At 43.5% G+C, this 13386-nt stretch overlaps 1 protein-coding gene across 1 annotated transcript in view; it reads right to left on the reverse strand.

The window, feature by feature from the left end:
• Positions 1-13386, reverse strand: part of TRPC5 (transient receptor potential cation channel subfamily C member 5) — a 216730-nt gene that overhangs the window by 162964 nt on the left and 40380 nt on the right. Inside the window, exon 2 of the mRNA XM_008158606.3 lies at positions 8707-9228. Coding sequence (XP_008156828.1) covers positions 8707-9228 — 522 coding nt within the window. The remainder of the gene's footprint in view (positions 1-8706; positions 9229-13386) is intronic.

Genomic DNA, 13386 nt, shown 5'->3' on the forward strand with positions numbered 1-13386 from the left:
TCTTCTCTGTAAAAAAAATCAATAAAATATTTTTTAAAAATATTTTTTAAAAAAGCGAGAGAGAAAGCAACATATAACCATGTCCAAAAATGGGTTCAGGTAGGAATATTCCTACTCTGTCTAGAGTTTGTCCTTGTGATTTATTAATAGTCATCACAAATGCTGGCATAACAGGAAAATATCTTCGAATAAATTTAAATGGGTGGCCAGTGTCAAATGGGGACAAATCAATTCTTGGAATCAGAACAATCTCTCCCTCTGCAGATCCTGTTAATATTTCAGCTTTGATAAAGTTAGGATGCAATCTTTTGATAATAAATCTGGTACCATTACAAAGACCCCATTTACTACTAAGATTTCTCAATAGCATGATGATTGCACCCACTTTCAATTTTAATTTATGACACGGCATTCCAGAAGGAGTAATACTATTAAGAAATTCAATAGGAAAATTTTCCTTTTCAGCATCATCTGTTGAGTCAATGGAATCATCACTCAAATAGGCGTGAAAATCTCCATCAAGTATATCCAAAATTTCTTCATTTAATTTTTGAACGTGCTCATTTTTTGAACAAAGAATTGCATGTTTAGATATATTTTTAATATTATCTATAGATATACTATTTCCAAAGATGGCTTAAATAATAGATCCATTAAAAATCATTTCATGGGGAATTTCAATAATATCCATTCCTAAATGAAAACTGCTATCAAGTTTGCCATCTCCAAGTTTTACTAACCATTCACTATAAGCAGAATCCTCTGATCTCATATTTGTTTTAAGAGACAACTGTCTGAAACATCCCCAAACCCTACAGTACTTTAAAACTTATTTGTACTATGGCCAATCGTATAGCATGGCAACACAAAAATCCCCTCTGAAAAGAACTTTCCCACCAAATGCAACATTCAAATTAGTGCCAGCGAGAGCTTTATATGTATGGCACGTGTGCGAGTCAAAGTTTATTTTTATATTTCCAGTGCGTCATATGTACCAGTTGGTCAGACGGATGGACAAATGTCGGTCACTTAGCCTTTTATCTATACAGATTATAAGTCATGATTTTAACTTTTTAAAAAATTATCCTTTAATACCTCCAAAGCACAATGAGTAAGAATCTGAAGGTTTATGTGGCTTCTATTTGGTTTATAGGACAAAGTTCTTTCCTTTACCCACCACTCACTTCTCTCCTTTTACTCTTGAATGTTAATTCCAACATAATTTTTGTAACATCTCTTGAAAAGGATCCCACCAAGTTTTTGATAGTCCACATGATAAAACTTACAAAAAAATACAGCATGAGACTTTCATTCTCTCACTAAGTTCTTCATATAACTGTAATTCCTCAGCCTCTAAAGAATGAAAAAGGAAAATAAAAGTGCCTTCTCTCATTCCAAGGCCTTTCTCAGTCAGGCAACCACAAAAAGAAAGAATGAGCCTACAATTCATGCCATGTAATCTCTATCAGGCGTAATTCAAATCAAATCCCATCATGCAAAGTCTGGGATAATTAAAATGTATAAGAGAACAGTGGTGACCTGGGGGAGAACTTATGAAACCTTGTCTCCTGCTTTTGCTGACTATTCTTTTCATTATGCTAGACTCCAAGTCCCTATCGGGGACCTGGTCAGATGGCTGTGGGTGCTAACCCACGCCACCTGGATCCGAGATCGGGGACCTGGGCAGCCTACTGCAGGCATTAACCCACACTGCCTGCCCTGGTCCATGATCCCTGATAGGGGCTTTGAGTCAGCTGCCACTGGCGATGGCTGACTTGAAGCCCTTATCCGGGACCTGGTCAGGCGGCTGCGGGCGCTAACCCACACCGCCTGCCCTGGTCCGAGATCTGTGATGGCGGACCTGGGCAGCTGGCTGCGGGCATTAACCCATGCTGCCTGCCCTGGTCCATGATCGGTGATGGACCTGGGCAGGCAGCTGCCCTTGTCCGCCATCAGTGATCGTGGACCTGGGCAGGTGGCTGCAGGCATTAACCTCCTGTCCCAGTCCACCATCATGGCTTGGATCTCACTGGCATGGGTGCTGCCCTCTCCCCCCCCCGCCATCTTTGCTGGTTTAAAGTGTATATTTGCTTCTGATTGGCTGGTGGGCGTGGCTGGTGGGCGTGGCTTATGGGTTTAGCGAAGGTGCGGTCAATTTGCATATTACTGTTTTATTAGGTAAGATGATTGAATTCCACTCATTTCAGCCGCTCACTCTATTTGCTCAGTGACAAGGCTCAGGACACATCCATCTATTCTGCTGCCATTTTGTCTCCTCAGGCTTCCCCTACTGGTGGATTTTCCACTGTGTGTGAGTGTGTGTGGGTGTGTTAATGCCCCTAACCTCCACCTTGTTCATGAGTTAATTATACACCCAATTGAGACTCAGTGGAACCACAGATATTTAAAAAACTATTTTAGAGATTGGGAAGGATTATAGAATTCTTTAGTGGATGTGAAGTCACAATTTAGAAGAGATTCACAGATTTTGGTGAGTCTAAATCATGTTTTGCTGTATGGAAGAAGTGTATTTGAAGTGCAAACCTTAAGGTATATCTGAATTTTCAAGTTTGTCCAAGTGTGGCTTAGATTGAAGATAAATTAAACTAAAATTGATCTTTAGCCATTGTTTATATATTTAACTCCATTGGAAAATTTGGAGCTAAACATATAAAGCCTGAAATAATTCTGAAGTCCCTGGCCATGGGATTAAACTTTGGGCCATTTTGGGGTTATTGTGAAAGTATATTATTTCCCATGAATGTATTGACATTGGAGTTGAGAGTCACTCACTCTTCTTGCTGTATTTGAGTTGGAGTTTGATGTGCTCTGAAACAGTTCAGTCTATTAAATTAAAGAGTTCTCATTGATTTGATTCACAATGATGAGTGAGTACCACCAGGCCTAAAATTGTTGATTTTTGCATACAGTGCTATTTGGATTGCTTTTGTATTACTGCTGAATATCCATAAATTTGAGTAGTTAAAAGGTAATACTTTGCAAGTGTTGTGGACTAAAAATAATGTAGTCTGTAAAATACAAAGTTCTAATTATATGGGTTCACATTTGAAAGAAAAGTGGACACCCAAAAACTTGTGCATCTTCAAAAAAATAACCCCTAGTTATGATGGTTGCCCAACAACATGAATACACTTAATGCCATTGAACTGTAAACTTAAACATGGTTAAAATGATACATTCTATGTTATGCATATTTTACCACAATAAAACAAATTACCTTTTCCTCCATTTGAATGTACATAGCAAATGGACCCTGAAAACAGTTTTGGAATCTCTTGTGCTTAATTAAGTGAGCAAAAAGAAATATAATTCCTTCTCACATCCAGGTTGGTATAATGATAGCTGAGAAAAATATTGTATGAACATATAGTAACATAGAGATATTCTGTAATAACAATAATAAGATAAATTTGAAATAAGAGATGCAGGGAACAAAGTTTCAGGAAAGTAAAGGACTAAAGCATGAGGGGAAAATGAGGGCTGGAAGGCAGTGAATGTAGAACCCAAGGGTGAATCCATGGTCCTATGCCAAGCAGATCCCCATGAGAGTGAGGAACTCATCACAGTGATTTCCAAATGGAAAAGTAACTAAAATTGGCAAATAAGATTATATGAGCAGAAGGGGTCAAGTGATAAAATAGTTGGGAGATAATCTATTAATACAAAATTGATGAAATGTTGTAGTGAAATTGTTTGAAAATAAATGCTTTGTCAATTTTCAGGGGGATGGGAGCCTAAATTATGAACTTTATCTGCTACCCAGTGAGATAAGGAATGCAAACTTGAGTTATATTATGCAATATCTATTTTTTTGCAGTTGTATTCCCATTAACCATTTTGTTACCTGGAAGCAATTTGTGTTTTAAAAATACCTGTGATTTTTTTTCTCACAAAGTGAAAAACACAATCCTAATATATAAAAACCCAGGGTCCCTAATGACCAAACGGACCACCAGTCCATCCCCCGACCCTCAGGCTCCATTAATCAGGGGATGGCTAATCGGGGAACTGGGTCCCTCAGGCTCCAATGAGTCCATGGCAGCAGCGACTGGTAAGCAGGCAGACCACTTGGTCCCTCCCCCTGCCCACAAGCTCCCATTGATCAAGGGATGGCTAACAGGGAACCAGAGTGAGTGGCACGGCTGGTGAGCAGCTGGAAGGCAGACCTCTTGGTCCCTCCTCCTAGCCAGTTAATCGGTGGTGGAGGCAGGGTGGAACTGGGGACTGGCTTCCTTAGTAGTCCTGCAGGTACAATCTCCAGAGGACAGGCCAGGCACCAATGGACCAGTGCCACTGGCACAACCCCAACAGCGCTACCGGCCTCCTGAAACTCAGCTTTGGGCACTGCGGCCGCTTCCCCTCCCTAGACGCTCCACAAGGAAGAAAGGATACCGCCAGCAGCACCAGGGGTGACCAGCGGTGACTGACTGCTCTCCCTGTGCTTCCTCCAGGTCACTCGAGCCAGCTCCCACCCACCCTGCTCCAGATAAAGTGTGATCACTGCACACAGAAAGAATGTAGTAAAAAAAATAAAAACTGATGACCAAGAGAATGCCACAGTCAGCGTCCGGAGTCCGGCTCAGGAGAACAGAGAGAAGGGAGAATTCCATAAGCTAGCAAGATATTTCTGAGTAACTGCCTGGAGTGTGACAGTTGTATGACCACAGAGGAAGGAGTCCAAGTTTCTCAACAGAACACCAAGGACATCTTCCGTGTTCTGAACCTTAATAAGAAATGTGATACCTCACAGCACAAGGTGCTGGCAGTATCTGTGTGTCCTTAATCTCTGCCTTATTTTGCTGCTAAATTCAGCCTCAGTGTCACTGATGCATCCAGAACACTCTGTGGCTTTCTTTAAAGCCTTGGGGTGCACTGTCTTTGACATGAAGATAGCTGCGGACTTCAGCATCCTGGAAAGTCAGAAGGAATTTGTGTGTCGGTACTGCCAGCACTGTGAGGAAGAGCCCTGGCTACCCATGTTGACCTCCACCTGCCCCAGCTAGGACCGATATGCAGAGTTTGTGCTGGGTCACCCCATCACCCCTGCCTCTGCACGGCCAGGTCTTGCCAGCAGATCATGGGCTCTGGTGAAGGATTACTTCACCAGACAACAGAACCTGTCCCCAGACAAGATTTCCACATCATTGTGGCCCTGTGTTATGACAAGAAACTGGAGGCCCTTTTAGAAGATGTTCCCACAGCTTTACATAGTTCCCAGGGTGCTGACTGCTTGTTAACCTCAGGTGAAATTGTCCAGATAATGGAGCAAAGTGACCTCGCCTCGAATGACGCCACCGTGGACACTCTGTTTGGAGACATGAAGGAGAAGGAAGTGAGGCTCCACGAGGGTGCCAGCTCCAATGGGTGCCTGGCACACATCTTCAGGCACATGGCCAAGAAGCTGTTCAATGAAGATGTGGGAGTGCTCACCTACTGCACCCTGAGGAACAAAGACTTCCAGGAGGTCACCCTTGAAAGGGATGGAGAGGTTCTGCTACGCTTTGAGGCTGCTTCGGCTTTTGGAACATACAGAAGTGGTTCTGAAGCTGTAAGGGGCAAGTTCCCCTGCCACTTCATGGAGGTTCTGGCCTGCGCCGGGGATGCCTAAGTGGCAGGGGCCAGGGCTGGGCGGAGGACAGGCGTGCAGACAGGGCTAAGGCAGATGGAAGGCATCTACGCTGCCATCCCGGTGTGGCCCCCGGAGACCAGCACCCATGTGCAAGAGCTGTACCAGGAGTGGCTGGGGCGGGGAGGGCGACTCCCCCAGGCCCAGGCGGCCCTGCATACTGCCTAGCAAGGCCCAGGGCAGCCTGCCAGGACATCAAGTGGTAAAGGTCCAGCAGATGCCCGGCCTGCAGGCCGCCTGAAGAGGGGTGTCAGACACGTGAAGGAAAGGCTTAGCATCTCTGTCATCACTTTGGTTTTCAGAATTCCCTGCTCCCCATCTGTTGGCTCCTTCCCTCTGAGGGGCACTGTCGTCATCACATGGGTGCAACTAGAATATTATATCCAACGATGAAAAAATCCCAAAGAACAAGAATGGAGACAGACTACTGTCTTTTAGGCTTTAAAAAAAAACCCCAGAAGTGTGCTGTGAAGAGCTGAGACTTGGTTCTACCCACGCGCCTCAGAGAGATTGGATGAGGAAATTGCCTGGTTTGGCTCTGACTGTACCCACTTATGTTACTCTTGAAGGTGTCTTTGCCACAATGTGAATAAACTGCCACCTTTTGGAATAGGGGCTCATACGAAAGTCTGCATTCCCAACTTTTCCTGAAACAGATCTATGTTCTGCAGCTGTGGCCACCGTCCTGAGATCAGGTCCTGTCGACCAGGTCCTGTCACTGGGAATCAGGAGGCACTGGAGTGGAGGCACCCCCCTGTGCCCTTTTACATTCAGGGATTGAGCTGAACTCACTTTGGGGGAGGCCTGGCAAGGGTGACAGGTGTCACAGATAGAAAGATGGAGAATGGAGAGGCCCTACTCAGTCCCTCCTTGGGTGGGGTCAGGCAGATGAAGGCCAGCCAGCCCACCCCACAATTGGGTGAGATAGCGTCCTCTGTGTCCACCTCTCACCCCATGGGCCTGGTCACTCCCCTCAGCTCCGGGCAGCCCTCTGTGTTCCACAAAAAAGCACTCTGCCCTTACATGCTTCTCACCCTAAGTGAGAAGGAAGAGAGCAGTTGGCCCACAGACAGCTACACAGAAAGATAGGGCTCACAGCTGGCGAATGAAGTGGCAGTGGCAGTAGCCTCTTCTGCCTCTGTGGCAGCACTAAGGAGCAGTGAGCTGAGTGGTAAGGAGCAGTGAGCAGATGGATGGTAAGGAGCGAGGGGTTACGGACTGTGAGAGGGAATGGGCCTAAGCTGGCAGGCAGACATCCCCTGAGGGGTCCTGGACTGCGAGAGGGTGCAGGCCTGGTTGAGGGACTCCCCCCCCCCCCAGTGCATGAATTTCGTGCACTGGGCTTCTAGTGAAAGTATCATATACATCATTAATAGAAATATACAAATATGTCAAAGTGAAGAAAAGTCAGATCTTATAGCAGACTAACACAACTGATACTATAAATCAACAGTAGGGCGGTGGGAAGGAGTAAGGAGTAAGGGAGGGGATGGGTCATTATCTATTACCTACAAATTGAGTACACAGAATCAGACCATACAACATGAAAATGAATAATAATAATAGCAGCTAATATTTATTGAATACCTAATGTATGCTGAATATTGTGCATGAGTATATTATGTATTATTTTATTTAAACTTTATATTTCTCCAGGGAGGTAAGTGTTCCTGTTATTTTCCCCATTTTTTTGAAGAGAAAAGTAAGGTTAAGTAACTTCAGGCTTAGTGAAATAACTTAAAGTCATTAGTGGCAAATAAACAGGATAAGGAGAGTTGGATGGGCCTATCTATTTATTATCTCCCCCAGTGCAGTCTTTTGCTCTTCATGTTGCTCTTTTGTCATTTTTATATCCTTTTCAAGGTTGTCCATGGTACTCATTTTTGCCTCATTTCAAAGGCATAGTATTTTTTTCTTGTTTCAGGTAAAGGGACCAGTGAGCATACAATGTGCTTTGCCTCAGGGCTCAGTGGACCCATAAAAGGGTGGCACTGCCTGTTGCCCTTCAGATGGTAAACACCTCTTGGTTCAACCTGTTTGAATCTGCCTCCTGGTAGCATTGGAAGAGAGATGAAAATGGATATTAATGTACTTTCTGTGCCACATTGGCACTGTGAAGGCACTGTTCTAAATGCTTTACATGTATTTACTAATTTATTTCCTATAATAGTCCTATGAAGTGGAGGAACTATTGTCATCTTCATCTTATAAATTAAAAAATAATGTCCTGGAAATTTGAGTTTCTTCAGGTCATAGATCTGGTGAGTTGGAAATGTATCCTCAGTTGTTTTGGCTCTAAAGTCCCTGCCTTTTCTAGTGTACCATGCTGCCCCAAAATTGTTTGATTTGGTGGCATAGAACAGCACCTGCTAGATTGTAAATGCCACCAAGGTGGAAAATAAAGCCTTTCATTCTGTGTTCTGCTTGAACTGACTTCCCTCAAAAAGGTAAACCCTAAAAGTTAGAAGGTCATACCATAGGAGATGTTGCTCTTGCTTTCCACAGCGTTACACACTCCATCTTTCAAATGCATGTATCAGCCTTCTTGCTGAGGGGATTCCAAGGACTTAGTTCTACCAACAATTACCAACATCCATACAGTAAGCCATCCATAATCACTGCCCTCCACATCCCAGTATATATGGCATGGTCCTTTGTTATGTGTTCTCATAGAAATTTTCCTTCAGAGCACTTAACAATGATTTGTAATTATATATTCACTAATGTTATCATTTGCTTAATGTCTACCATACACTTGTAAGCTTCATGAATACTGAGTATCTGGTTTTTGTATTCTGAACAGCTAAATAATCATTTGTTGTACTGGTAAGTGCTTTCCCATCAAAGAGCTAGGTGATCAGTACTTTTCCTTTCTTATCTGGCCAAAAAGAAAATATGCAGACGATGTATGTGCCTTGGATAGTGGGTCTGTATTTTAAGACTGTCTAACCATTTGTTTCTTAAAGGGCTAAGTGGTAGAAACATGCTAACTCTGCTCTACATACTCTGGACTCTGGAGGGCTTAAGCTTCCCTGAAAGCAGAGAAGGACTCAGCTTACCTCTTTCTGGTGGTATTTGATTGCTACTTTCAGCTTGGCCAAGTCATGGTACTTCTGAGGGTCAAGTTCTTCATTATGGTCATCTCGATGGTTGAGGATGATCTCCAATTCCCGGGAGCTCCGAGCTTGGTCAAGCAGATCTTTGGCAAAGAGCTTACACTGTTGGGAGAGCTCCTCATACTCAGCCTTGAACTCATTTTCTACCTTGCTGAGTTCCTTGAGCTCCCAGCCCAGGCGGAAAGCAGTCAGGATAGGGTCCTCGCTTGATAAGGCAATGAGTGAGGGGCTTGCCAGAGCTTTATAGATGTTCAGACGGGAGCGGGAGTGGCGCAGGCTATCTACCTCTGAACTGGACACACACTCCACACAGTTGCAGCGGATCTGGTGAGGCCGTGGAATAGTGACCCGTTTTTGGACAAGCAATTTGATGATTTCATAGTTGTTGGTGTGGGCAGCCAGCATTATGGGAGTGATGTCTGGTGTGAACTCAGAGAACTGGGTGTCCATCATCAGAGTAGGAACCTAGGTAAAATAAAACAAAAAGCATAAGCGAGCAGGATTTAGGATTGGAGAAAGAGGGAGCACAGGGTCTATCAAATATTAGTGATTCAGGAATTGGAGTTAACATTCCTTTGTCAATTCCTCTCCTTATCATAATGGCTATTTGTGGAATGCTTATTGTATGCCAGGCACTGTTCTAAATGCTTTACATGTATTTACTAATTTAATTTCCACAACAACCTTTTGAGGTAAATATTTCCCTCAAACAAGCTGAGGCACATAGAGGTTAAAAACATACCTAAGATGACACAGCTTTTAGTAGCAGAGCCAAGATTCAAACTCAGACAATATGTCTTTAGACCTATGCTCTTAAAATTATGGAACCACAATATGCCCAATTCTGTTAAAGGCACAATGGAGATATAGAGAAGTAAAGGACAATAATTTTTCCTGACCTTCTGGAACTTAGTTTTGTAGATCACAAACTTGGTGAGTAGGAGTACATGGTAGTTTGTGTTCATTTCCAAAGGAGCAACAGAGATTGCAGGAATATTTTTTCATTGTTGACAGTGTTATAGATGTCCTCCATTTTCCCCTCCTTTGCCCCCCTCCAACAATCCCTCACCCCACCCCAGGCCTTCACCACACTATTTTCTGTGTCCATGAGCTATGCATATGTGTTCTTTGGTTATTCGTTGAAAGGCTAATGACAACCAGTAATTTTAAAGACCATGCCACTAAATCAAGCCCTGGTAGCTAAAGAGAAGATACCCTCAAATCATTACACTGACTTTGTATCTATATATATAAAAGTCTAAGCAACCAGCTGACCAGCCAACTGGCTGACCAGCTGGTAGCTATGATGTGCACTGAACACCAGGGGGCAGAAGCTCAATGCAGAAGCTAGCAACTTTGCAGAGTGCCCTCTCACACTCCGGGACCCCTTCAGGGATGTTGGAATGCCAGTTTCAGCCTGATCCCCACAGGCCAGGCTGAGAGACCCCCACCAGTACACTGCACACCAGGCCTCTAATATATATATATATATATATATATATATATATATATATTATATATATACTAGAAGCCCGTTTGCACGAAGATTCGTGCAAGACATTCATTAACCTGGCTGCCTGCACCAGTTTTCCTCCGGCACTGGGGGGACCCAGGCCTTGGCTCTGGCCACCGTCTTCTGCTTTCTTTCAGGGTCGGGGCTTGGCCCTGGGCGGTGGCAGCGGGGCGGGGCGCTGCCCGCCCCGCCCCGCCAGCAGCAATCTGGGCACCTCCTGTTGGCCTGGTTCCATCAGCTGCTCAGCATTTGGAGTGGCGGGAGGCCCTGCCCCTCCCGCCAGCTGGGTTCTGTCAGCCGCTCAGCGATGGGGGGCGAGGCATCGAGTGGGGGCCGCCATCTTGGTTAATTTGCATAGCGCCCTGATTGGCTGTAGGCATAGCGAAGGTACGGTCAATTAGCATGTTACCCTTTTATTAGGTAGGATATATATATATATATATATATATATATATATATAAAACTTCAGGGGGCCATATTGTGGTTCCATAATTTTAAGAGCATAGGTCTAAAGACATAATGTTCCCTACAACTTTCTGTAGGTCCCAACTAGGTAGAGATAATCTGTTATTGTCAGAAAGAAGTAGTCTATACTAGTAAATGAAGATCTCCAGGCTTAGGAGAGGGACTACCATTAGCAAAAGACCTTTGATAAAATTGCTATGTCTGTTATCTGATGCTTGGTGTAAATAGAAGGTACAGGCGAAAGGTATAGAGTTTTTTGGGTATTCAGGAGCATCTCTGGGTGAGTGCAGAAACTGGTCAATAAAGAAACAACTTTTCAACTTTAAATGTATTTTGGGACCCAGTTTGTTCACAGTCTAATAGTGAAACTTAGGCAGCTCACTAGACCCACAAAAGAGTCTCAGTATAGTAGGATCTAGAGCTAGATAATAAGGAGGACCAGAATAATCAGAAGAGGCCTCATGGAGGTGTGGGGCTGAGTATTCAAAGCATATGTAGGATTCCAGAAAGTAGTGAAATATTGATCTCAATACACTTTAAAAAGACAGTTCCAAATACTTATTTTAACTGGGGGAGAACATGGATAATTGAGATTTCCACAGAATAGACAAATATTATTTTAATATATAGTTTCTTTTTACTCTTAAAAATTTTAAAAACCCAGAATTGCTGGAGAACTGACAAAAGGATGAGTTGTAGTTTTTCATCATCTTTGCCTTCTTTCCACCTTGGATGAAAGATCCCCAAACAGGGAAGTGGCCAGAAATGAGGGAATAGGAAAAAGGTGGAAGAGAAAGAGGGGGAGGAATGCACAAGAAATCTGTTTCCTTTACGGGGTGGTTGCATCAGCCTCGAATAGTTGAGAGCTGGCTGCACATTGGTCATCAATAGCTTGGATTGAGCAGCAAGTAAACATTGTTAAACATTTTTAGAGAGCAGCTACAAATGAGACAGCAGGAAGTGAGCAACTGGCTCGTAAAATAAATTGGACACAGGACATAATAATCTCAGAAGTTAACATAAACCTACAGGCTAAGGAAGAAGTAGGTCTGAGTGGGCCTGGTAATGAACATAAATACCACAACCAGCATAAAGCCTCGAGTTGGGAGAGATGCTAAGTGAACAATGTATCACAATTGGCCCAGGAAGAAAGAAGCTTACATCTGGGAACCTGCCAGTTCTCAGTTCCTCAATCTCTGTCAAGATCTAGAGGCAGGAAGTGGGAGGTGGAGAAAAATAGTTTGTAGCACAGGATTCCCTGGGTTAGATTGGAGGTATGTGTCTGCTTCCTACCACGGTGTTCTTCCTGTCCTTTCTCTCCACTTCCTTGCTCTTTCTGTTTTTTCCTACTCTTTTCTTTCTTTCTTTCTTTCTTTCTTTCTATATCAATGCTGCCAGGCTTGTCCAAGACACAGTAGTACTTGTGAATATTGCTTAGCCCAGTGGTGGGCAAACTCATTAGTCAACAGAGCCAAATATCAACAGTACAACGATTGAAATTTCTTTTGAGAGCCAAAATTTTTAAACTTAAACTTCTTCTAATGCCACTTCTTCAAAATAGACTCGCCGAGGCCATGGTATTTTGTGGAAGAGCCACACTCAAGGGGCCAAAGAGCCGCATGTGGCTCGCGAGCCGCAGTTTGCCGATCACGGGCTTAGCCCCACTTGTGTCATAAAGTTGAAAGGTTGCTGTCTATGCCTAGAATATGAAATGCTTTTTGGAACCATCTGATTCCATTGTCTTTGACTTAGTACTTAACAAGGAGTCTTTGATTCTCCTTTCAGCTTTCTGGGTATATGACACCAAAGACGAAAACTTTTCAAAAGAAAACTGGTCCGCAATGACCAACCATGTCTTCCTGTCCAGACTGCCTTTTCTCCTTCCGTCAGCCTTATCATTCACAGGTTACCACACCTAATTCAGTCATTGCTTTCTGTGTGTATATCCTTGTGGGATCCATGTGTGGAATGGTCTACCTCATTTCTCTGCCAGCAAAGGGTCATTGTAAGCCCTGGCTCCTTCAATAGCTCCTTGTCTTAACTTGATCCCACCCCTTATAGACCACCCAAATGCTGTGGGCACTAAGTTACATCCAATATCTTGTTGTTATCTAATTATTTTACATATATATTTTTTGCTTCTTCATTAGGGTTGTGAGCTCTTTGGAGGCAGAACTGTCTTAGTCTGCTTGTGTTTTCCCCCATAGTGTCCAGCACACTACTAGACATACAGCAGACACTCCTCCAAAGGGAATTAAGTATCCAAATATCAAATTAAGAAATTGACTCTCCTTTTCAAACCTGGCTCCTACAATTTGAGTCAGTGTGAGAGAGTGTCCTTGGGTCTTTCCTTCCCATGTCCAGCTGAGAAGGTAGACATTCCAAGACTAATGAGGATTAGCAGACCGGCTCTATAGGCAACACCTTGATATCACAAAAATTTAGAACAGTCCCTGCCTGTAATTTTCACAATTCTATTGCTTCAAAATGGAGACTCTTATACCCTCTTCTTCTACCTCTATTCATCCTGCTGCTTTTCCCTTCCTAGACTGTGCAGGGACCATGGACAATCATGAAGAAATACTGGTAAAGAAAGAGAGACTTTATAGTGAGGGTCAGAGATTTCTGTTAATAATCAGGACTTT

This window comes from Eptesicus fuscus, chromosome 1 (assembly GCF_027574615.1).
Source record: "Eptesicus fuscus isolate TK198812 chromosome 1, DD_ASM_mEF_20220401, whole genome shotgun sequence".
Taxonomy (NCBI): Eukaryota; Metazoa; Chordata; class Mammalia; order Chiroptera; family Vespertilionidae; genus Eptesicus; species Eptesicus fuscus.